Source organism: Oncorhynchus mykiss, chromosome 2 (genome assembly GCF_057628025.1).
Source record: "Oncorhynchus mykiss isolate SJ-2025 chromosome 2, ASM5762802v1, whole genome shotgun sequence".
Lineage (NCBI taxonomy): Eukaryota > Metazoa > Chordata > Actinopteri > Salmoniformes > Salmonidae > Oncorhynchus > Oncorhynchus mykiss.
Window position 1 is genome coordinate 27,566,647 of NC_143023.1, and position 24,720 is coordinate 27,591,366.

A 24,720-nucleotide genomic window follows, 5' to 3' on the forward strand; every position below is an offset into this window, starting at 1 on the left:
CAGGTCAGCAGCAGGCAGGGATGCAGGGAAGCGGACGGGGAGGGGAGGTAAGTGGGCAGACAGACCGACACGGAGGTAAGTAGATGGGGAGGGGAGGTAAGCGGACGGGGAGGTAAGCGGACGGGGAGGTAAGCGGGCGGGGAGGTAAGCGGGCGGGGAGGTAAGCGGACGGGGAGGTAAGCGGACGGGGAGGTAAGCGGAGGTAAGCGGACGGGGAGGTAAGCGGAGGTAAGCGGACGGGGAGGGGAGGGGAGGTAAGCGGACGGGGAGGTAAGCGGACGGGGAGGGGAGGTAAGCGGAGGTAAGCGGACGGGGAGGTAAGCGGAGGTAAGCGGACGGGGAGGTAAGCGGAGGTAAGCGGGCGGGGAGGTGAGCGGACGGGGAGGGGAGGTAAGCGGGCAGACAGACCAACACGGAGGTAAGAAGTTTCAGGAGGGATGTAAGAAGGGAGGGAGGTAAGCAGGCAACAGACCGACAGAGGGAGCTAGGCAGGCGGGGAGGGAGCTAGGCAGGCGGGGAGGGAGCTAGGCAGGCGGGGAGGGAGCTAGGCAGGCGGGGAGGGAGCTAGGCAGGCGGGGAGGGAGCTAGGCAGGCGGGGAGGGAGCTAGGCAGGCGGGGAGGGAGCTAGGCAGGCGGGGAGGGAGCTAGGCAGACAGGCAGGCGGGGAGGGAGCCAGGCAGACAGGCAGGTGGGGAGGGAGCCAGGCAGACAGGCAGGCGGGGAGGGAGCCAGGCAGACAGGCAGGTGGGGAGGGAGCCAGGCAGACAAGCGGGCAGGGAGCCAGGCAAGCGGGGAAAGGGTAATTGGCGTATGTTCCCTTTAAAGCCACGGCTGTTCAAATGGTGTCTGTGTGTGTCATACTCCCACTGTTTCTCTGCCCTCTCTCTATTCTGAGACAGTCCTCATTTTCTCTCAAGGTCATGTGTGTGTAGTCTACCTTTGCTCTCCTTTACTGCTCCTTACCTCTCCCTTTTCCTCTTTCTTTCTGTCATTCCTCTCTCCATGCACTGATTCCCTCCCTTTCCCTGTCTATCTCCTCTCTCTCGCTCTTCTCTTTCTCTCTCTGTCGCTCATCAACCTTGTTCATTGCTTCCCCTTCTCTCGAGGTATCTCCGGTTTCTCCCTCTTTCCCTCCCCCTCCATTCCTTATACCCTGTTCTATCCATTCCTCCCTCATGTCCCTTCCTTCACTCATCACTCTCACCCTGCTCTCTCCCTTTGTCAGTCCCTCTCTCTCACCCTCTCTCTCTTCCTCTCACCCTCTCTTTCAACTTTTCATCCCACGCTCTCTCTTGCTGTCCACTCATCCTGCATCACTTTGACATCTCCTAGCTGTCTCTCCTCCTCTCATCCTTCCATCCTCCTGGCACACCTCTCCTCCTTTTCTGATCCGTTTTCCCTCCATCAAAGGCATGGTGGGAAATATGTAAATGTCATGCAGAGCGCAGAGAGGAAGGGGTTAATATAGCAGGGGTGTCACTGCTCTTAGGGTGTGTGAGAGGGAGAGACATAATGATTGGTGACAGTACTTAGGATGCCGACTTCAACATTGATGTGCTACTTTTAGATGCTGAATCTGTGTACGTGTTTGTATTGGTGGGCGTGTTGTCACCCGTCCTTTAGGCGGTAAACTGAAGCACAGTAAAGTAGAGCAGCACTGACTGACACACAGCTTCTGTTCTCTCTCTCCTCCCCTCCAACCTTCTCTTTCTCTCCTCCCCTCCAACCTTCTCTTTCTCACCTCCCCTCCAACCTTCTCTTTCTCTCCTCCCCTCCAACCTTCTCTTTCTGTTTCCTCTACCCTTCAACCTTCTCTTTCTGTTTCCTCTACCCTTCAACCTTCTCTTTCTGTTTCCTCTACCCTTCAACCTTCTCTTTCTGTTTCCTCTACCCTCAACCTTCTCTTTCTGTTTCCTCTACCCTTCAACCTTCTCTTTCTGTTTCCTCTACCCTTCAACCTTCTCTTTCTGTTTCCTCTACCCTTCAACCTTCTCTTTCTGTTTCCTCTACCCTTCAACCTTCTCTTTCTGTTTCCTCTACCCTTCAACCTTCTCTTTCTGTTTCCTCTACCTTTCAACCTTCTCTTTCTGTTTCCTCTACCCTTCAACCTTCTCCTCTCTTCTCTACCCTTCAACCTTCTCCTCTCTTCTCTACCCTTCAACCTTCTCTTTCTGTTTCCTCTACCCTCCAACCTTCTCTTTCTCTCCTCCCCTTCAACCTTCTCTTTCTGTTTCCTCTACCTTTCAACCTTCTCTTTCTGTTTCCTCTACCTTTCAACCTTCTCTTTCTGTTTCCTCTACCCTTCAACCTTCTCCTCTCTTCTCTACCCTTCAACCTTCTCCTCTCTTCTCTACCCTTCAACCTTCTCCTCTCTTCTCTACCCTTCAACCTTCTCTTTCTGTTTCCTCTACCCTCCAACCTTCTCTTTCTCTCCTCCCCTCCAACCTTCTCTTTCTGTTTCCTCTACCCTTCAACCTTCTCTTTCTGTTTCCTCTACCCTTCAACCTTCTCCTCTCTTCTCTACCCTTCAACCGTCTCCTCTCTTCTCTACCCTTCAACCGTCTCCTCTCTTCTCTACCCTTCAACCGTCTCCTCTCTTCTCTACCCTTCAACCGTCTCCTCTCTTCTCTACCCTTCAACCGTCTCCTGTCTTCTCTACCCTTCAACCGTCTCCTCTCTTCTCTACCCTTCAACCGTCTCCTCTCTTCTCTACCCTTCAACCGTCTCCTCTCTTCTCTACCCTTCAACCATCTCCTCTCTTCTCTACCCTTCAACCGTCTCTTCTCTACCCTTCAACCGTCTCCTCTCTTCTCTACCCTTCAACCGTCTCTTCTCTACCCTTCAACCGTCTCCTCTCTTCTCTACTCTTCAACCGTCTCCTCTACCCTTCAACCGTCTCCTCTACCCTTCAACCGTCTTCTCTCTTCTCTACCATTCAACCGTCTCAAATCAAATGTTATTTGTCACATGGTAAAGAACAGGTGTAGACTAACAGTGAAGTTGTTACTAACAGGCCCTTCCCAACAATGCAGAGAGGGAGAAAAGACATGTAATCGAAAAGGGGACTAGGTAACAGGATAGACTAAACAGTAACAGGATAGACTAAACAGTAACAGGATAGACTAAACAGTAACAGGATAGATAGACTAAACAGTAACAGGATAGATAGACTAAACAGTAACAGGATAGATAGACTAAACAGTAACAGGATAGATAGACTAAACAGTAACAGCAGCATATGTGCTGAGTCAAGAGTTCACGCAAAAAAGGTCAATGCAGTAATTCCGGGTAGCTATTGGCTAACTACACTGATCAAAAATATAAATGCAACATGTAAAGTGTTGGTCCCATGTTTCATGAGCTGAAATAAAAGATCCCAGAATTTTTACATATGCACAAAAAGCTTTTTTTTGTGGCCAAATTTGTTTACATCTCTGTTAGTGAGCATTTTGTCCTTTGCCAAGATTATCCATCCACCTGCCTGGTGTGATATATCAAGAAGCTGATTTAAACAAACTCCTAAAATAGTCTTATTGCTTGGGGGTAGAAGATGTACAGGGTCTTGTTGGTTCCAGACTTCAATCCTCTCTCTCTCTCTCTCTTTTATACATATTCCATTTTAATTTGTTCTCTTTTAATATTAGTTTTCTGTTTAAGGCATCCTTACCTTAGCAACACAGCACACACCATAAATAATCTAGTCCACTCTTGTCGTTCTAATGATAGTCTACAACCCCGGGGGGTTAGTCATTTCAGGGGGTGGGTTATATTTTATATCCCTGGGGGGGTTGGATGTCTCAAACCATTCCTTTCCTCTCATCCCCCTCTCATCTTGGAGAGAGTTAAACTGGGTTGGTTTTCCTCTTATTGCTCTGTCTGTGACTGACAGCAGGCAGGCTTTCCTCAGCCCTGTCCCTCTGGGCTTTCTGCCTGCCTTACTTCCTGCCTGCCTGCCTCCCTGGGATTACAAAAGGTGTGTGTGCGCGCGCACACATCAATACAGGTCTGTGTAATGACCTGTGGCGTGCAAGGTTGACTCAATTAATACTCCCCAGTGGAGACGAGCAATCCTGGGTTTCAATAGCCCTCCATGCCTCCCTCCTTCCCTCACTAGAGCCGAGCAGGTCCCAGAGCTAATCTGTAGTTGGTCTATCTCCTGCAGGTGGATTGAAGTCAGGCTGCTGCCTGATCCCTCCCAAACACCTAGATCACACAGCAGTAGGCCCCTACACTAGGACGCAATACACACTGGTCTTCAAGGTCTGGAGAGGCACCAGGATCCAGCTAGAACACACTCAGATTCTGAACCCTTCACCCCTCATGAGGGGAATACCAGTGCTTCTGGCTCTTGGATCATGGCAGCAGAGTCTCCAGGTGGTTCTAAAGAGGTTATGTGGTTGCAGAAGGGTTATTTTGTGGTTTGAGTCTGACATTGGGTTGGTGCTGGGAGAGTCGGTGGGTAATTCTAGGAAATGCCTTGCTTGTTTTCTTTCGCTATCTTTTCGCTCTCTCTGTGTGTTTAAAGACCATGGTAGCAGAGGTAGGCTGTGTGGATTGCTCATAACCACCACCAGAGACCGACCGACTGTCTCTATAGGGATGGTGTGTTTTCCACCCCACCTTCTTCTCTAGTTTCTGTTTCTCCACTCAGAGCGGATGAACAAACCAGTAGAACCAGTTATGATGCTAAAATTGATTTCGGTATCAATCACGTGGGTGAGTGCTTCATGTTAAGAAGCCTGTGGCTATATAATATGGGAACACATACACGCAGAGAGCGAGAGATTGAAATGTTGGTAAACATTGACAGGTGTGTCGCAGCCGATAATTTGTCTTTACGTAGAATAGGTAGACCAGACACACACCGATGCACACTCATTCATACAGTTAATTACGTTTTCACGCAGACATGCATGAAAGACACCCTCTGGTGACTTGTCAGGACGCTGTGGTCCTGATAATGTAGGAAAACATGTACACAAACACACACCAATCCTTGTACACAGTGTGTGTGTGTGAGCCCAGAGTAAATAACTGGTTCTAGATAAGCATAAGCCATCCAAATGATTTATGACCTGTGTGGAGCGGATTGGGCTTTTTCCTCATCACTACATGTCCTGTTTCCTCCACTCATCGCTAGAATTGGGGGGGGGGGGGGGGGGGCTCGGCCGCACACACACACACCCCCCTCTAGCACACTCCTGGAGCATTGACCTACTTGCTTACTGTAGGTAGTCTTAATGGTGTACCAGACGATTCCACAGAACTATAATCTGTCATCGGACAGACTAGGGCCTGGTCCCAATAGTGCCAACAAGCTTCCTCTCCTCATCAGGCAGGCTGGGGCCTGGTCTCAATAGACTCAACAAGCTTCCTCTCCTTCATGGCCTCTGACGAAGAACAGGAAGGGGAAAACAGGAAGGTGCTCTAACATTCTCTCCTCTTCCTCCCAGGGGCATTGTCTCAGCAGGTGAAGGTGGAACCGGAAGTGATGTCCTACCCCAGCCAGGTGGTCAACCTGAGGTGTGCCTTCGCAGACGCTGGAGGGATACAGCTCACACAGGTCAGTGTCAGACAGGAACACGTATGTAAACAAATGGATATGTTTTTACAACATGAGAAGAAAGTCCTAAATGATCAGACACACATACAGGAACTAATGTCTGGACTCATGGCTTTTACCGTCATAACAATTTACATTCATGACCATTAACAAGATAACATTCTACATTATTATTAAGACACTTGATCATCCAAGTTTACATGCACTGTACATGGATTGTCTGATATGCTATTTGATTTGAAAGCTTTTATCTACTGTAGTGGGGCGGCAGGTAGTCTAGTGTTTAGAGCGTTGGGCCAGTAACTGAAAGGTTGCTGGATTGACTCTACTATGCAGGTGTCCTGGATCTATGAGCCGAAGGAGGGCGAGCGGCTCAACATCGCCGTGTACCACCCTAAATTTGGGGCAAGTTTCCCCACATCGCCCCTGAAGGGGCGGGTCCGCTTCACGACGGAGCCCCCCTCCCTCAGCAACCCCTCCATCCAGATCTCAGACGTCAAGATGACTGACGAGGGGAAATACATCTGTGAATACGCCACCTACCCCAGCGGCAACGAACAGGGTGTCACCTCCCTCGTCATGCTAGGTAGGGCTGTATGTGTGTGTTTCCATGTTCTATTCTATGTATCTGTCTACGTGCTCTCGTGCCTCCTCCGACCTCTACCCTGCCTGTGCAGTTTAATTGCTATTAGAAGTAGAGGTCGACCGATTATGATTTTTTTTCAACGCCGATACCGATTATTGGAGGACCAAAAAAAGCCGATACCGATTAATCGGACGATTTTCATTTTTAAAAATGTATTTATTTGTAATAATGACAATTAAAACAATACTAAATGAACACTTATTTTAACTTAATATAATACATCAATAAAATCAATTTAGCCTCAAATAAATAATGAAACGTTTCAATTTGGTTTAAATAATGCAAAAACAAAGTGTTGGAGAAGAAAGTAAAAGTGCAATATGTGCTATGTAAGAAAGCTAACATTTAAGTTCCTTGCTCAGAACATGAGAACATATGAAAGCTGGTGGTTCAATTTAACATGAGTCTTCAATATTCCCAGGTAAGAAGTTTTAGGTTGTAGTTATTATAGGACTATTTCTCTCTATACCATTTGTATTTCATATACCTTTGACTATTGGATGTTCTTATAGGCACTTTAGTATTGCCAGTGTAACAGTATAGCTTCCGTCCCTCTCCTCTCCCCTACCTGGGCTCAAACCAGGAACACATTGACCACAGCCACCCTCGAAGCAGCGTTACCCATGCAGAGCAAGGGGAACAACCACTCCAAGTCTCAGAGAGAGTGACGTTTGAAACGCTTTTAGCTCACACCCCGCTAACTAGCTAGCCATTTCACATCGGTTACACCAGCCTAATCTCGGGAGTTGATAGGCTTGAAGTCATAAACAGCGCTGTGTTTGCGAAGAGCTGCTGGCAAAAGGCACGAAAGTGCTGTTTGAATGAATGCTTACGAGCCTGCTGGTGCCTACCATCGCTCAGTCAGACTGCTCTATCAAATCATAGACTTAATTCTAACACAGAAATATGAGCCTTAGTTTCCGGATTCGACCATAATAATGACCTATCATTTTGAAAACAAAACTTTTATTTTTTCAGTGAAATACGGAACCGTATCCCTAAGTCTAAATATTCCTGTTACATTGCACAACCTTCAATGTTATGTCATAATTACGTAAAATTCTGCCAAATTAGTTTGCAATGAGCCAGGCGGCACAAACTGTTGTATATACCCTGACTGTGTGCAATGAACGCAAGAGAAGTGACACAATTTCACCTGGTTAATATTTCCTGCTAACCTGGATTTCTTTTAGCTAAATATGCAGTTTTAAAAATATATACTTCTGTGTATTGATTTTAAGAAAGGCATTGGTGTTTATGGTTGGGTACACGTTGGTGCAACGACAGTCCTTTTTCGCGAATGCGCAATGCCTCGATTATATGCAACGCAGGACACGCTAGATAAACTAGTAATATCATCAACCATGTGTAGTTTATAACTAGTGATTATGATTAAGTTTAATGCTAGCTAGCAACTTACCTTGGCTTCTTACTGCATTCACGTAACAGTCAGGCTCCTCGTGAGGCAGGTGGTTAGAGCGTTGAACGAGTTAACCGTAAGGTTGCAAGATTGAATCCCTGAGCTGACATGGTAAATATCTGTTGTTCTACCCTGAACAAGGCAGTTAACCCACCGTTCCTAGACCGTCATTGAAAATAAGAATGTGTTCTTAACTGACTTGCCTCGTATAATAAAGGTTAAATAAAGGTGTAAAAAAAGAACTAAATAGGCGTCCAAAAATACCGATTTCCGATTGTTATGAAAACTTGAAATCGGCCCTAATTAATCGGCTATTCCGATTAATCGGTCGACCTCTAATTAGAACTAGTATTGTCAGATCAATTGTGTTTCTGTTAATGCGTTAGAATCATTGCTCTAACCTGGGCGCAGCTCCCCTCTCTCCCCTCTGGCGTTTATTGATCCGGCTGCTTGTCATGCTTGGTGTCGGCTCTTGTCCTGATTGCTCTACTCACATTCAACAGCCATGGAGAGGGAGGGAACAAACAGTTACTCTGTCTTGTTTTCGCCGGTCTAGTCATTTATCAATATTGGTATTCATTAATTATTCTCTCTTCCCTTCATCAGCCAAACCCAGGAACTCTGCCTCCGGGGTAACAGTGATAGCCTCCACTGTCGCCGCGGGAGCCAAGCCAGTTGTTGTGGCCCGCTGTGAGTCGGCCGATGGTCGCCCTGCTGCCCAGATCGCATGGGTGACAGCTGTCAACGGCAACGCTACCTCCGCCTCTACGGCGGGCGCTGACAACACCGTGACGGTATCCAGCCAGTACATGCTGGTTCCCACAGCAGCAGACAACGGCAAAGACATCAGCTGTTTGGTGTCCCATCGAACCCAGGCCAAGCCTGAGAGCTTCCTGATGAAACTGGCCATCGAATGTAAGGCCACTGCACACACTTACTCATGCAGACCGTATAGTCAGACCTTTTTAATGTTGCATATACAGTGCCTTGCGAAAGTATTCGGCCCCCTTGAACTTTGCGACCTTTTGCCACATTTCAGGCTTCAAACATAAAGATATAAAACTGTATTTTTTTGTGAAGAATCAACAACAAGTGGGACACAATCATGAAGTGGAACGACATTTATTGGATATTTCAAACTTTTTTAACAAATCAAAAACTGAAAAATTGGGCGGGCAAAATTATTCAGCCCCCTTAAGTTAATACTTTGTAGCGCCACCTTTTGCTGCGATTACAGCTGTAAGTCGCTTGGGGTATGTCTCTATCAGTTTTGCACATCGAGAGACTGACATTTTTTCCCATTCCTCCTTGCAAAACAGCTCGAGCTCAGTGAGGTTGGATGGAGAGCATTTGTGAACAGCAGTTTTCAGTTCTTTCCACAGATTCTCGATTGGATTCAGGTCTGGACTTTGACTTGGCCATTCTAACACCTGGATATGTTTATTTTTGAACCATTCCATTGTAGATTTTGCTTTATGTTTTGGATCATTGTCTTGTTGGAAGACAAATCTCCGTCCCAGTCTCAGGTCTTTTGCAGACTCCATCAGGTTTTCTTCCAGAATGGTCCTGTATTTGGCTCCATCCATCTTCCCATCAATTTTAACCATCTTCCCTGTCCCTGCTGAAGAAAAGCAGGCCCAAACCATGATGCTGCCACCACCATGTTTGACAGTGGGGATGGTGTGTTCAGCTGTGTTGCTTTTACGCCAAACATAACGTTTTGCATTGTTGCCAAAAAGTTCAATTTTGGTTTCATCTGACCAGAGCACCTTCTTCCACATGTTTGGTGTGTCTCCCAAGTGGCTTGTGGCAAACTTTAAACAACACTTTTTATGGATATCTTTAAGAAATGGCTTTCTTCTTGCCACTCTTCCATAAAGCTCTGCTTTGTGCAATATACGACTGATTGTTGTCCTATGGACAGAGTCTCCCACCTCAGCTGTAGATCTCTGCAGTTCATCCAGAGTGATAATGGGCCTCTTGGCTGCATCTCTGATCAGTCTTCTCCTTGTATGAGCTGAAAGTTTAGAGGGACGGCCAGGTCTTGGTCGATTTGCAGTGGTCTGATACTCCTTCCATTTCAATATTATCGCTTGCACAGTGCTCCTTGGGATGTTTAAAGCTTGGGAAATCTTTTTGTATCCAAATCCGGCTTTAAACTTCTTCACAACAGTATCTCGGACCTGCCTGGTGTGTTCCTTGTTCTTCATGATGCTCTCTGCGCTTTTAACGGACCTCTGAGACTATCACAGTGCAGGTGTATTTATACGGAGACTTGATTACACACAGGTGGATTGTATTTATCATCATTAGTCATTTAGGTCAACATTGGATCATTCAGAGATCCTCACTGAACTTCTGGAGAGAGTTTGCTGCACTGAAAGTAAAGGGGCTGAATAATTTTGCACGCCCAATTTTTCAGTTTTTGATTTGTTAAAAAAGTTTGAAATATCCAATAAATGTTGTTTCACTTCATGATTGTGTCCCACTTGTTGTTGATTCTTCACAAAAAAATACAGTTTTATATCTTTATGTTTGAAGCCTGAAATGTGGCAAAAGGTCGCAAAGTTCAAGGGGGCCGAATACTTTCGCAATGCACTGTACATCCAAATACAATTATTTTCTCTGTGTGGGAAGTCCCACTAATTAACCTCTCTGTCTCTCAGACCCCCCACAGGTGACCATCGTGGGCTATGATAATAACTGGTACATGGGTCGGACCAACGTGGCTCTGACCTGTCGGGCTACTGCCAACCCCATTCCTACCACCATCACATGGAAAACGTGAGTGTGTCCGTGTCTTTGTCAGTCTGTATCCTGGTCTCTTTCTCTCCTTCTTTAAAGAAATGGTGTAACTTTCCATAGTGGAGTTTAACCCCAGTAGAAACAATAAGCCAACAAAAACAATGAAGTTTTTCTAGGTATGAAAAGGTCAGTTGGAAGTAGGGAGATCTGGGCCAGGTTCCAGTACTTATGTTTTCCACCCTCTCCTCTCCTCCTCTCCTCTCCTCTCCTCTCCTCCTCTCCTCTCCTCTACCCCCAGTATGTCCGGTCAGATGCCAGACACAGTGCAGGTAAAAGAAAACGTGCTGACCGTGCTGAAGGTGGATGAGCAGGCCAACACAACCTTCGTCTGCGAGGTCAAGAACCGCCTGGGCACCGGCAAGGACCAGGTCACTGTTATGGTCAGAGGTGAGTCCACACACACCTGAAATGACTGTAATCATACACATGTGCGTGCTATGCTACAAACACACCTGGACACACACCTGAAAACACACTTAATACACATGCAGGCATACTGGGACACACACACACACACACACACACACACACAGAGGGTGTGGTGATGCTTGCCTGTAGTCAGGGAGAGCAGCATGCTCTGTCCCTGGGGTTAGTGGTTGGGGGGCAGTTTACTGGGCCTCTATTCCTCCGTTTGGGTTTTCCATCTATCCATCCTCTACCCTTTGAAACTTTATCACCATCCCTCCTTGTTTGCATGCAATCCTCTCCTTCTGTTCATACCTCTGGATCCTAGCTGTGATGTTTGAGCTCTATTCGTCTGTTCATCTACTGGTAGAATGGATTGAATCATCATCAGAGACAGTTTCAGGTCTCCACACACTGGCAGGGTTTGTTTGAGGGTATGGTTTGCGTAGGACTGGACTGAAACTCAACCTTGCTATCTCCTTGTTGTGTACTGTGACTAGACAACCACTACACCACTTCAAAAATATGTTTGGTTGACCGCACCCATTTAAATAAATATCACTCCCTCCATCTATCCCCTCCACGAGTTCCACCTTACTCTCTTATAAAAAAAAACATCATTTTGTGCTGCCATGTGGGAATGCAGGACAAATGGATAAAAAGGGCAATTCACAAGTGAATGTTTTAAAAGCCACCATTCCTCTACCTCCTCCTCTCTCCGTCCCTCACTTTCCCATGGTACTAATGTGTTCTCTCATGAGCCACTAGCATCTCTGGAACATAACGGACGTCCCCATGCAGTCCAACAGGGTTTTACAGGGCTGGGTATGGGTACAGGGCTGGGTATGGGTACAGGGCTGGGTACAGGGCTGGGTACGGGTACAGGTATGCGTACAGGGCTGGGTACGGGTACAGGTATGCGAACAGGGCTGGGTACAGGGCTGGGTACAGGGCTGGGTACAGGGCTGGGTACGGGTACAGGTATGCGTACAGGGCTGGGTATGCGTACAGGGCTGGGTATGCGTACAGGGCTGGTTATGGGTACAGGGCTGGGTACAGGGCTGGGTACAGGGCTGGGTACAGGGCTGGGTACAGGGCTGGGTACAGGGCTGGGTACAGGTACCGGTATGGGTACAGGGCTGGGTACAGGTATGGGTACATGGCTGGGTATGGGTACAGGGCAGGTGGCTGGGGGGAGGGAGGTAGCGGGAGTAGGGGAGAAAAAGGGGTGATTGAACGATGGAGAGAGTGAGAAAGGGGAAGGGTTGGTAGAGCGAGAGAGTAGCTACTTTTAGAATAAGGTGAGAGGGGAACAGGATGCTGATGCCATTTAAAACCCCTATGGGAATCTATGGCACTGCTTCTTCTCTACCACTATCACCCCCTCCATTTCTCTCTCTGGTTAGTGTGTGTGTGTGCTAGCGAGCGTGTAGTGTAGTCTCTGTAGTGTAGTCTCTCTCTATCCTCTCTGAGCGGATCAGTCGGCCTCTGCTGCTTTAGCTCCTGGCTGCTTCTCCTTCTTAACTCCTTCTCTTCTGTCCTCCCTCTCCTCCCCCTCACCATCCTGTCTCCCAGAATGTTTCCTGTCCTCCCTCCCTCTCTCTCCTCTGGTCCATCACCCCTAAATTATTTCCCTCTTCCTCCCTCCCCATTCATCTATGCTCATCTCATGCTATAAGGAAAGGTGGATGCCTAGTCAGTTGTACAACTGGATGCCTAGTCAGTTGTACAACTGGATGCCTAGTCAGTTGTACAACTGGATGCCTAGTCAGTTGTACAACTGGATGCCTAGTCAGTTGTACAACTGGATGCCTAGTCAGTTGTACAACTGGATGCCTAGTCAGTTGTACAACTGGATGCCTAGTCAGTTGTACAACTGGATGCCTAGTCAGTTGTACAACTGGATGCATTCAACTGAAATGTGACTTCCGCATTTAACCCACCCCTTCTGAATCAGAGAGGTGAGGTGGTCTGCCTTAATCGACATCCACGTCATCGGCCCCTGGGAACAGTGGGTTAACTGCCTTGCTCAGGGGCAGAACGACAGATTTTTACCATGTCAGCTCTACTCCCCTCCCTTGTCCTGTCATCTCCCTCCTCTCTTCTTTTCTCCTGTCATTCCCCCTCAGTGAGTAAGACAGTAAAAAAGGGGTTGAATGAACTGAGTGCAGGCCCACACAGAGAAAGACTGAGACGAAGAGAGAGGTAGTGTGAATACAACCAGGGCTGAGAGGGGCCGTGGCTGTGAAATGTCCAGCATCTGGAGCAGGCTCCTGTCCTACTGCTGCTCCTGTCCTGCCCCCAGCTGTGTGACAACTGACGCAGAGATCCCTGCACAGGGTTACGAGCTGACCTGGGATCTGTCTGTGTCCCTGCCCCTGGTCCGGTCCTCTGTCAGTGTTCCTATCAGGCTCCTACAGCACTGTACTGATCTGTGCTCAGTGGAGAGACATGCCGTTAGCCCTCTCTGAGACTCTCTCGCTCTCTCTCTCAAAAATACCAGCCCACAGCACTGAGGCAGTCTCCATTTCCCCTATATCTCCCTCTCACCTGTCTCTCTCATTCTTCCTCTCTCCACCCCCCCCCCTCTCATCTTCCTTCCTTTCTCTCATACCGCTCTCTCATCCCCCTTACCCTATCTCTCTCTCTCTCTCTCTCATCCTGCTGAGCTGGTCTCTCCTCTTAAATACCTGCTCTCTTAATCACTGCTTAGCTCTCCTGACCCTGCACTGGAACCTGCTCCGCCGCAGTTAGCTAACCCACTTTCTGCCATCACCACTGTCTCCATGTACTGGTGTCACATCAAAATCCTTCCCCACCCGTTCAGACAAACCTTTTTCCTTTCCGTTTCCCCTATTCCCCTGCAATGGAACCCCGTCAAAACCAGCCCCTCTTAATGAGTTAACCTGCATCCTTCCTATTTCACATATTCCCCTGTAGTGGAAGGATGCATCTCCTTCGTTCCTTTTTCCTCCAGGTCTGTCTCTGGCCGTGCGTACAGAGAAGAGCAACAGATCTAATGTAGTCTGTTCCTTTCCAGCCTCCAGGCCTGACTGCCCTCTGCCATCCCTCCACCCATCAGTAAGACATAATCAAGACCAGAGACATGTATAAATAGTTTGATTCAGGCCATTCAATAAGTCACATTCAGTACTGCTGCTAACTCACCATCTCTCTCTCTCTGTGAAGAAACCAACCAATCAGTCTTCTCCCATGATGTGATGTAATATATCCCCATGCACCACTGAGTGGTGTGTGTGTGTGTGTGTGCGTTTGGGGGCTGCTGCATGTCTTTAGGAGGCGGGCGGCAGCAGGCTTTATTTCCGCCCCATCTCTCTCATTACTTGCGGTTACTTGGAGCTTATGGTCGTGCATGATGCGATCTATAAAAAGCATAATTTTCCTCAGCCAGTGGTTTTTGTGCTTGAGCGATGCATAGTGTACTTTCTGGGGTTGTTTCTTTCTTTTTGGCCGGACAGCCCTGGGCGCCAACGAGCTCTGGGGGCCCATGCGCCTGTCTGACATAGATAGTTGTGACAGTAACCCTCTAAAAAGTCATTAAGAATCTTTTTAATGTACTAGGAAGCTAAGCATTTGTTTCTTGGCCTTCAAGAATGTGACTGACCAAAGTGCCTCAGGCCGTGAAAAATAAATGAACTGATTGAAAGTATAAGGGGATATCGGTGAACAAATGCCGTTGTCAAGGCTACGAAGGCGCCAGTGCAGTGAGTGGCCCTTACTCAGGAGTTAAAAAAAACGTTTGTCGGATCGAGAGCCTAATGCTTCTTAAGTAGGTCTTTATGAGTTTTAGTTTAGAAAACGATTTCTCCACAGAAGCGACAGTTACAGGGATGGTACTTGATTGCAGTAGCAAGACGAGGGGAACTGGGCAGAAGGAAGTGGTGTTGCAGAACTGCTAGATTTGAAGCATCTTTATTTTAGCCTCTCTCATTCTTCTTAATTGCCGGATTCAACAGGTTACGGAAAGAGATGACCTGAATAGGAAGCTCTGGGACAGGTCGTCTGGATACTGGACAGACAATAAATTGGCAGATGCAAACAAATTTATCTTGAGCGGACAAAAGTCCTTGAGGGCTCAAACAAAAAAAGCGTGTTGTGTGATTTTCTTCATACTGGTGAACCGACGTTTAAGTTGTGTGGTTGCAATATTAACAGTCCCTTATCTCTGGTAGATCTTGCTATGCACCATTCAAGACTAAGTTTAAATTGTGTGCAGCGCGATGGATATATAATGCACAATGTCTCAGAAAAAACTGTCTGGATGGTCAATACAGAAAACAGTGGGGTCTGTAACCTGGACCTACAGGCTGTGGTGAGAAGCTTTGCACACAAAAATGCAAGCCGACACAGCCGCATACTGTAGCTACTACAGGCCTCTACATAGAAAAAAAGAGATTGGCATTAATAAACAGTTTTTTACACAAAACAACTTTCTATCCTCTGCTCCAGCGCTCTCTGCTCTAGCGCTCTCTGCTCTAGCGCTCTCTGCTCTAGCGCTCTCTGCTCTAGCGTCCTCTGCTCTAGCGCTCTAGCATCCTGGGCTCTAGCACTCTAGCATCCTGGGCTCTAGCGCTGTAGCATCCTCGGCTCTAGCGTCCTCTGCGTTAGCGCTCTGGCATCCTATGCGCTGGCGTCCTCTGCTCTAGCGTCCTCTGCTCTAGCGCTCTGGCGTCCTCTGCTCTAGCGCTCTGGCGTCCTCTGCGCTCGCGCTCTGGCGTCCTCTGCGCTCGCGCTCTGGCGTCCTCTGCGCTCGCGCTCTGGCGTCCTCTGCGCTCGCGCTCTGGCGTCCTCTGCGCTCGCGCTCTGGCGTCCTCTGCGCTCGCGCTCTGGCGTCCTCTGCGCTCTCGCGCTCTGGCGTCCCCTGGGCTCTAGCGCTGTAGCGTCCTCTGCGTTAGCGCTCTGGTGTCCTCTGCGTTAGCGCTCTGGCATCCTCTGCGCTCTGGCGTCCTCTGCTCTGGCGTCCTCTGCTCTAGTGCTCTAGCGTCATCTGCTCTGGCGTCTTCTGCGCTTGCGCTCTGGCGTCCTCTGCTCTAGCGCTCTGGCGTCCTCTGCTCTAGCGCTCTGGCGTCCTCTGCTCTGGCGTCCTCTGATAGCGCACTACTAGCACTCTTGCTGTACCACTCAGACCAGACACCAACCTTTTTGCCCCTAACCACATATCTAGTACCACATTAATCAACCTTTAACCATTGGGAGGATTAGAGTATATCAGGGCCTGTATTAATAAAGCATCTCACTGCTGATCAAGGATCAGTTTTGCCTTTTATAATGATTTAGATTACATGGACAAGGGGGGACTGATCTTAGATCAGCACTCTAACTCAGAGTTAATCTTGATGAATGTGGCCCCTGACCCTGTATCAGTGTTTAGGGGATACTTGTACCTACTCCATCCTTAAGCACCTCCAGGTACAGTTCCTGTGTTTTTATTATAGGAGGGATTGGAGGACCATGTCTCACTGTCATGTGTCAATGGAAAGGTTTAGCTACGGTGGGGGGTGCGCGCGCTGCTCGTGTACAAGTGAGCAGTGTGTGGAAAGAAAAACGGGGAGAGTGAGGGCTGAAGGGGGTGGTGTGTGGGACATGAGAGGGAGTGAGGAAAGGAAGGTGTAGTAGATGAAGAATGGGAGAGATGGCTGAGAAGAGAGGTAGAGTGGTAGTAAATAACTATCAATCTCACCAGCCGATGTGTCTGGAGTCATGCGCCTTGCAATATGACCAAACTGAGGGAAAGCGCACACCGTCCGGGGCTTATTCAACGGAGCTCAATTGGGTGTTCAGTAGCTAGGGGAGAGAGAGGGCAGACGGACTGTCCTGTTCTACATTCTAGTAGCTTGAAGCAGGAGTTGTCATTCTGCTGTCTCGCTCTGTCAGTCACCACCACCCCTCATCCTCTTCTCCTTCATCCCTGGCTGCATCCCTCCATCCATTTATCATCCTCCTGCATGGACTCCAGAGGATGTCTTTTGTTTTTGCTTAGTCGTTCTGCTATTTTGTGGGTGAGGGGGCTGAGACTAAAGAGAACCTGCACACTGCCCTCATGCTGTTTAGGAGAAGACGTCATTGGCATGTTGCCTTGATGTTGCAGAGACCTTGTTGAAATGTCGCTGTGACGTTATTAGGGCGTTTGTGAGGTAATGGGGACGAGCAGCTCAGGGGGAGAGTAGGAAATGCCAGTGACGTTAAACACTGCTGTTAGAGCCTCAGCACACACACTCCCACATGCTGACTGCTGACATCATCCAACCCCTCTTCTTGTCTTCTCTTTGTTTCCCCCTTCTTTCCCTCTCCATCTCCTTTCTTTCTCAATCTGTCTCATCCTCTTCTCTCTCTCCTCTCCCTTCCCTCCCTCCCTTCCTTCCTACAGAACCCTCTGTGGTCCCCTCCAACGCAGGTGTGGTGGCAGGTGCTGTGATTGGCTCCCTTCTGGCCCTTCTCCTCGTCGCCGCCCTTATTGCCGTCCTGGTCACCCGGAGCCGCCGGCAACAGCAGGGTTACCGCGGCAACCCAAACCACAGCTCCTACGACATAAAGTCGCGCGTCTTCGGTGGCGGCAAGAAGGGGAGCAAGAACGGGACGGGTGCTGGCGCCGGGGGCAACGGGGCGGGCGGCAACAACAGCCCCATCTACGTCTACAAGGAGGGCTCCGCCCATGATGGCCTGACTGAAAAGGCCAATCACCACGTGCCGCTACACCTGGGGAGGCATGGTGAGGGGGGGGTTGCCACGGCGCAGGACATCCTGCTGAGCGGCGAGCTGGACGAGGCAGAGCGGAGAAAGTTTGACCAACTGGAGGATGACGAGGAGAGTTACGACCACTTTGGAAGGGGCGGGCCCATCCTGCAGCTCCGCCCAACACATGACCAGGACGGAATCATGGGCGGTTACCTTGACGACGACATGGAGTCTCAGCGCGACGGGTCGGTCATCTCACGGACTGCCGTGTACGTGTAGAGAGAACGGGCAGAGGAAGAGGAAGGGAAAGCGGGATGGAAGAAGGAAAGGATGAATGAACATGTCCTCCTTCTAGAGGAGTCGGTGGTGTTGGGTTCTCCTCTGTTGGATCATTTGAAATATATTAACGACGACCAACAATGCAGCCCATAGAGGGAGCAAGATGAACTGAATGAAGTGGCTGAGGGAGGGAATGTACAGAAACAAGATGGAGGACTGGTGTATTGATAAGACAAATCTTTTTCTCTGGTCCCAATATGAAAAGTGGATCACTTGGGATCTATCTACCAAAACAAATGAAAGAAATCCTAAAACTATCTTCCTCACATTGCTGCTCTGTCTGTTGTGTTCCTCCTTTCCTTAGCTTAGGGACCTTGGAGATTGAAGCCTCCAGAGAGACACATTGCGGTAGGGACTTGTGGGTAATGGCATCTCCATGCAGCCGTTCCCACGTTAGAAACTCCTCACTAAAATATTCACTCTTATCTCCACTAAACGCACAGTAGCAATGTAAGGGGTGTCATGATACCTGCTCCCTGCTATTCTCGTCTCCTGTGGGACAACGTTTGTTCCAGCTACAGTAGCCTTGTTTCTGCTGTATGTGACAGTACTGGGGAAGGGGAAGTTTGAATGTCAGACTCTCTCTCGTGTCTGTATGTTGCAGTAGGCCTCCTCATTCTCTCTGCTATTGTGCCATCAACTGGAAGTATGTGCAGAATTTAGTTTGGGACATTCTGAAATGACCAACAACTTACTGAAGGAGGTAGGGTAGCCTGGGGCGGCAGGGTAGCCTAGTGGTTAGAGCGTTGGACTAGTAACCGAAAGGTTGCAAGTTCAAATCCCCGAGCTGACAATCTGTCGTTCTGCCCCTGAACAGGGACAGTTAACAGTTAACCTGTTCCTAGGCCGTCATTGAAAATAAGAATTTGTTCTTAACTGACTTGCCTAAGGTAAAATAAAAATGTAGATGAAGAGTGCATGAAATGGGAATTTACAGCTGTTCTCATCTCTGGAGAGACTGGGAGAGAGGATGAATTGATAAAGGGAGAAAAAGGGAAGGCTCTGAAACAGCAGGGCTGTTCTCCCTCTCCTCTTTTTGATCCCTCTCTTCTTGTGGCGTTCCTGACACGAAGAGTTTGATTGCTAATGAGCCATGAAGTCACTGCTCAGCTTAGCCCACATGCACACCAAATTACCACCGCTTGGATGTTATGACGCAGTCACCTCTCTCTACCCTGTGTGTGTGGGTGATTTACACAGGGCTGTGTGGAGGTCAGGGATACAGGGAGAGCAGAGGGAGTATTTCATGCCTCCCTACGTGTCAAACAACCCCCTTACTGTACCCCCTTCCTCCTGCCTGACCTGACTCAGAAAGCCATGGTGGAGTCATGCCCTGCTCACTGTACATCTCAGTTTTCATAGGTTGATTAGTCAGGTTATATAGAAATCAAAATACATGATGGCATATTTGCATCTAGCCAATTAAGATACAAATGAAGTCAAGTGAATTGATTGATTCTGTGCATACACAGGGGGGTGAATGACCTGTTATAGGACCTACATTGACTAGCAGAGGTCTGGGTATAATCCTTCATGATTCAGACAGACCGCAGCCTGATAGTTTAGTGACTAATTTGTCTTTCTAACAAGACAGTCGAGGGCTGTTCAAGCCAATATCACCATGTACAACTATTGTACATCACTAGAGGCAAACAGACGACCACTGGAAGGCTATGACCAGCTGTCTTCCTGAAGAGCCTTACTTTCCTACCCTCAATACCCCAGATCTGAATCCCCTCTGAATCAGCCCCTTAACAACTCCTATCTCATGACTCCCCTGTGATTCATCGTGTTCCCTGGTTAATCAGTGGGGTTTACTTGGCTGCCCTGACCAGGCGAGGCGCCTGATTGGCCCATTAAGCCTGGGTTTGTTTCTGGGTCACGGCCAGCCAAAGGTCATGAGGTCACAGAGAAACACACTCTGGTGAGAGAGCAACGTGTAGTAGTGTTCCAGGATGACGTTAACTGTTGTGGTGGAGGTTGACCTTGGTGTGGGGGAGAGACCGGAACGGAGAGGGGGGAGACTGGGAGGAAGGGATAGATACTGACCCACTGCGAATCGCCTAACCATCAGCACTTGATAACACTATAGCTTAAGTCTGTCAGTCCTCGGTATAGGCCAAAACTCTGGCTTACATAAACATTATAGATACAGTACACATGCAGGGAGCAGGGCTCTACAGTGCAGCCGTTTTACTTCATATGCGCCTAAGTGTTTTGCTTTGCGACATGTCATTTTTATTTTGGCGCCTAGACAATTTTAGAATTCTAGCTTTATTACCTCAAATATTTTTCACTGTGCTCCTAAATTTATTTGTGTGCGCCTACATGGTTCAACTTAGCCACACACGTGCTCCTAAAAAAGGTCAGCGTAGAGGCCTGTAGTGAACTACTTATAATGACCACTAAGAAACACGTATCTCCAGTCTGCACTTGTATGTAACACCAAAACAGGATATGCCCACTAGTTATATTTGTATGAAGGTGATCAAGTGTGTCTTTGGAGAAATATTGATAATGTCCTTCAGTTTGTGATGTGAAGAGGGAGGGAAGGGAGAAAGTTGTATATATTTTTTGGTGTGAGGTATCTGTATACTATATATGTACGGATCTTTATTTTTCTTGTCGAACTCCTGTGAAAAAATGTGGATATTGATCAGAGTGTAAATAACTGCTGTATAGTCAATGGTGTCATGTGGAACTCACGTCCTGGTTTGGCCAAGGTCAAAGTTCAGTCAGAGGCAATAATACTGTACTCCGAATGTAACTGCTTGAATAGACAACCCTTCAATGAAAAGGTATACGATGTATAAGATGTACATCTTCAGTTATTAAATACTTGTGAATCTAGTTCATCTCAAGAACAATAGTTGAAATACATGTAAACATTTTAGTTTTTCAGCCAGGATGATAACTGGATTGGCAGGTTCACTAAACTCAATCAACATACTTAAGATACCTGCCCCTCAGCTAGAACCAATTTGGTTCTTTAGGTCCTAGCTCCTACATAGGCAGTGATCTGTGTGGTTTCTGAGTCAGCGCTGTGTGTGTGGCACAGAGGCTTTGGGACATCTGTCAGTGCCACGGTGTGTAACCCGAATGTCCATTTCTTGCCCCCTCTGTCTCTTAGCATTGGGAGTTAGAGGAGACATTACTGTACACTGTCCACTACAGCCTGATCTCGCTCTCTCTCTCTCTCTCTCTCTCTCTCTCTCACACTCTCTCACTCTCTCACAGAAAGGGGGAACTAGTAGGAAACGTACACAAACACTTAGTGGTTCAAACTCTGTCAGAACATTCACAGACCCTTCTGTTCTCCAGAGACTGAGAGAGAGCCACACACACACTCCTCTTGCCCACTGTCAGGGATTTAAGTAACATGTGTTCTGAGAACACTTTCTGAGAATCATCTGTACTGTTACTGTCTCTCTGTGAGGGCTGTGTTTTTAAAGCTTTCATAAAATGAATACCCAATTGGCCAATTTTTTTTAAAAGTAAATGCTTTCTGGGAATCTACTTCTCTTGACCTCTGCTTGTACTGCCTGGCACTAAGGTTTTAAAATAAAAATAATTTTAGAGAGTTGACGTAATGATCCTGACCTGGAGCTAACACAGCTTGGTTGTAGGTTGTGATTTAGTAGTTGTTGTTAATCCACATTGTCCTTCTCTGGCTCTAAACACTGATGACTAATCCAAGCCTTAACTTCCTTGTCGTCTCGATCGCTCCCCCCTGACATGTACATAGTATAAATATATAAATACAGTATCTAGCGGAAAGAAAAATAAAGAATGACTCATTTATGGTGTCACGTGTTCTATTTCTCAGCGCCAAGCATGAAGGATTTATTCTCTTCTGTATCAATGCTTATTTTACAAGTCCTTATCTTTTTCTCTCTTATTGCAGTGCTTTATCATGAATGGTTTTGGAGTGCTTTATTTCTCCACTGGTTTGCTGTGACTACTACGCCACAACAGGCTTCATGTGCTTTTACCCGGCACCATGTTGTACAGTGCACTCAACAATCTGACCACAAAATGTGCTTTTTATTCACCGCTCTCTGAACTAGTTTTTTTTCTCTAAAGAAACCTTTTAGAATTTGTCACTATTTGTCATGTCTTTCTATTTTGTTGGTTTTTTTGTATTTGGTTGCAATTAAAGTTTTCTTGATTTTTGAAACGATGACCTTGTTGCTGTGTATTATGTACATAGAAGGAATATGAATAGTAATTGAATGTAGGTATCTGGGTATATTTATTATCAATGTCCTCTGTTAGCTCGTGTTACATGTTAGCACACCCTGGAGGGTGCTGAGTCTTGCTGTTTGTCTCGTTTCGGTTGTCATAAAACTGTTCATTGTTCATATTCAGTGCTGATAACATACAGTATCTAGGCTATGGGAATCAACATGAGAAGGGTAGCGAGGGAGAGCGGTGACGTGTGTTAGCTCACGTTTCACTCACACACCCAAGCCCCTCCCCCTGTTTGTTTGATTTGCATATATCATCTGGTTGACTAAGGTGAACCCGCTGCCGTGGTAATGGGTAGTTTGGACAGAGTGGGAGCGCCAAGGAAACGTACAGATACTGTGTGTAATGGCTTAGGAATGTGGTGTTGCTTTGGTATTACCACACAGAGGGAGGGTTTGTTATCAGTTGGGGAATGTGCATGCTGGCTGAAACTAAGTCATTTGACCAGCTCTCAAGGGCTGCGTTCTTTGAACCCTCTGACTCCACCAGACTGGTTTGGTAAAGAAAGTAGGAGGAGGCGCGTGCTTTCATGTGCCCATAATTTTATCACTGTAAAACCGTGTGACCTTCACTCCCCACAGTAATACAGTGCAGAGAAGAAGTCTAAATGGATTCATTGTGTGAATGTTTGAATGTTTTTCTGCCCTGTAGTCTCAGCTAGAACCAATTTGGTTCTTTAGGTCCGTATCTTCCCTGTGTCTCGACGCTTTGACACAGGTCTGTGTGTGTGTCGTCTATGGGGTTTTTCCGTCGATGCTCAAACTATTTATTCAGAGTCCAGACAGCCATCTGGCTCCACTAATTGCTTTTGAGTTTGAGGCTGGCAAAATGAAAAGGCGACTCTCTCACTCTCTTCTCTGGGCTCCTGGCTGAATGCTAAAGACTTCCTTTCACAACAGAGCGGAAATGGTGGCATCACTTAAAACGCCTGAGAGGAGTACAAGCACACTGTGTTGCGCTCGACACAAATATTTGAACGTCCCTCTAGTTTAAGAGCAGTGACCCCTTAAACCAAAACCTGGCTGTTCAACCAGAAACCACAACCTAGATTTGAAGCCAAACTGACACTGCGGGGCCAAGCTCTGTGTTGTCCAATCCCTGTTCTAACGTAGTGCTGTACCAGTCCAGTGCCAATCCGCTGTAGTTATATTGTAGTGATGCCTGGGGCACTGTCATGGTGGCCCTGTTCTGGCTCCCTGTGACGGGAGGATGAGGCAGACATTGTTTTTGTGTGTCTGTCGGACTTGGTTAGGAATAATCGTATGTGTTTCTGTGTTTGTTCACGGCAGCGTGTACTATAACGGCATGTTTGTGTTTAGACACCAGCAAAGTGGGGCAGTTTGTTTCCGTGTCTGGTATGATGGCCTGAGGGGGGTGCCGTGTGTGTGGTGGTATTCAACTGAGGAGACGTGTGGACATCTGAGTGGGTACTCATATGTATGCGTATCTGCATGTATGCCTGTTGACTCTGCAGCATTCAAAGTATATACTGTCCATGGCTTGTCTTGAGCTACTGTCCAGTCCATAGAGTAGTGTCTAGATTAACACACAGCCTTAACACACACTTAAACCTGTTCTAGTCTGCAGATGGATGGATAGAACCTAGCCTACTGCCATCTGTCTCCGTTTAACCTCTCACCCTTAGGCTCCAGGCCTGACTCAACGATTCCATAGTGTGATAGCTGACCTGATGAATGGATCACAGTAGGATGTATTGATGGGCTGATCCATGAGGGCATCTCTTCAATGACCTAAATGAGTAGCCAGCCTGGTTCTGACCTTTTTGTGAAAGGAAACTCCTTTTGGCCTCATCACATGCTTTGTGTAGATTCTGTTTGACTTTCTCCATTCCAGAGCCACAGATTTATAGTGTATTCATAGTTTTAAAAACAATTGCAGTTTATTTTTATTTAATACATTTTTTATCAAATCCTGTATATGAGCCGGGTGTTGCACACCAATGACAATATTTGACATCTTACAGAGCACTTTCTCCATGTGCTGTATTTGATCTTCTACTCCCTGCTGTTTGCATGGCTTCTCCTGGCCTAGCCTGGGTACCTGACTGTCTGCATTCCACACTGTTACTCTTGTTGTGTCAATGTCACGTACACTAAAGCAGAACACACTGGAACTCTTGAGATTACTGAGACTACTCTTTAGCATAACAGACACAGGAAATGGTATTGTTAACCTTTTTTCAGGAAGTCATAATGTTGACTCTTCTCAGGGTTTTATTAAGCTACATTTTGTGCGCACACACTCACACACACTCAACCCCTGACCTGGGGGGGTGCCCCTGTATCCCCTAGGGTCCCAAGGAGATTACGCTTCCTCTCCTGATGCTGACCGGGCTTGAGCTGACGGTAGGCAAGGGATTGTGGGTAGCAGGGCTCCCAGGGGTGGTGCATGGTTGGCCCACTGCCACCAGAGCAGAGGGGGTATCTGACTGGGTTGGGGTGGGAGTAGAGGGGGAGTAGATGGATAATGTAGATCCAGTTGAATGCACCTTCCACATGACAGAGCGTGTTTGGGATGAGGACTGTGGAGAAGTGGGGGGGTTCTTGTTGGGTGATGGGTTTCAGTCTAGTGTAGGGG

At 47.5% G+C, this 24,720-nt stretch overlaps 1 protein-coding gene across 2 annotated transcripts in view; it reads left to right on the forward strand.

Moving 5' to 3' along the window:
- si:ch73-22o12.1 (poliovirus receptor) overlaps positions 1-24,720 on the forward strand; it is a 66,797-nt gene that overhangs the window by 26,548 nt on the left and 15,529 nt on the right. Inside the window, exons 2-7 of one of the 2 annotated variants that reach the window (XM_021557008.3) lie at positions 5,454-5,563; positions 5,900-6,149; positions 8,236-8,544; positions 10,296-10,413; positions 10,673-10,821; positions 17,228-22,054. In XM_021557008.3, coding sequence (XP_021412683.3) covers positions 5,454-5,563; positions 5,900-6,149; positions 8,236-8,544; positions 10,296-10,413; positions 10,673-10,821; positions 17,228-17,814 — 1,523 coding nt within the window. In that variant the 3' untranslated portion in view covers positions 17,815-22,054. Of the gene's footprint in view, positions 1-5,453; positions 5,564-5,899; positions 6,150-8,235; positions 8,545-10,295; positions 10,414-10,672; positions 10,822-17,227; positions 22,055-24,720 lie in introns of those variants that run through there. The other variant, XM_021557018.3, reaches the window with a different exon arrangement.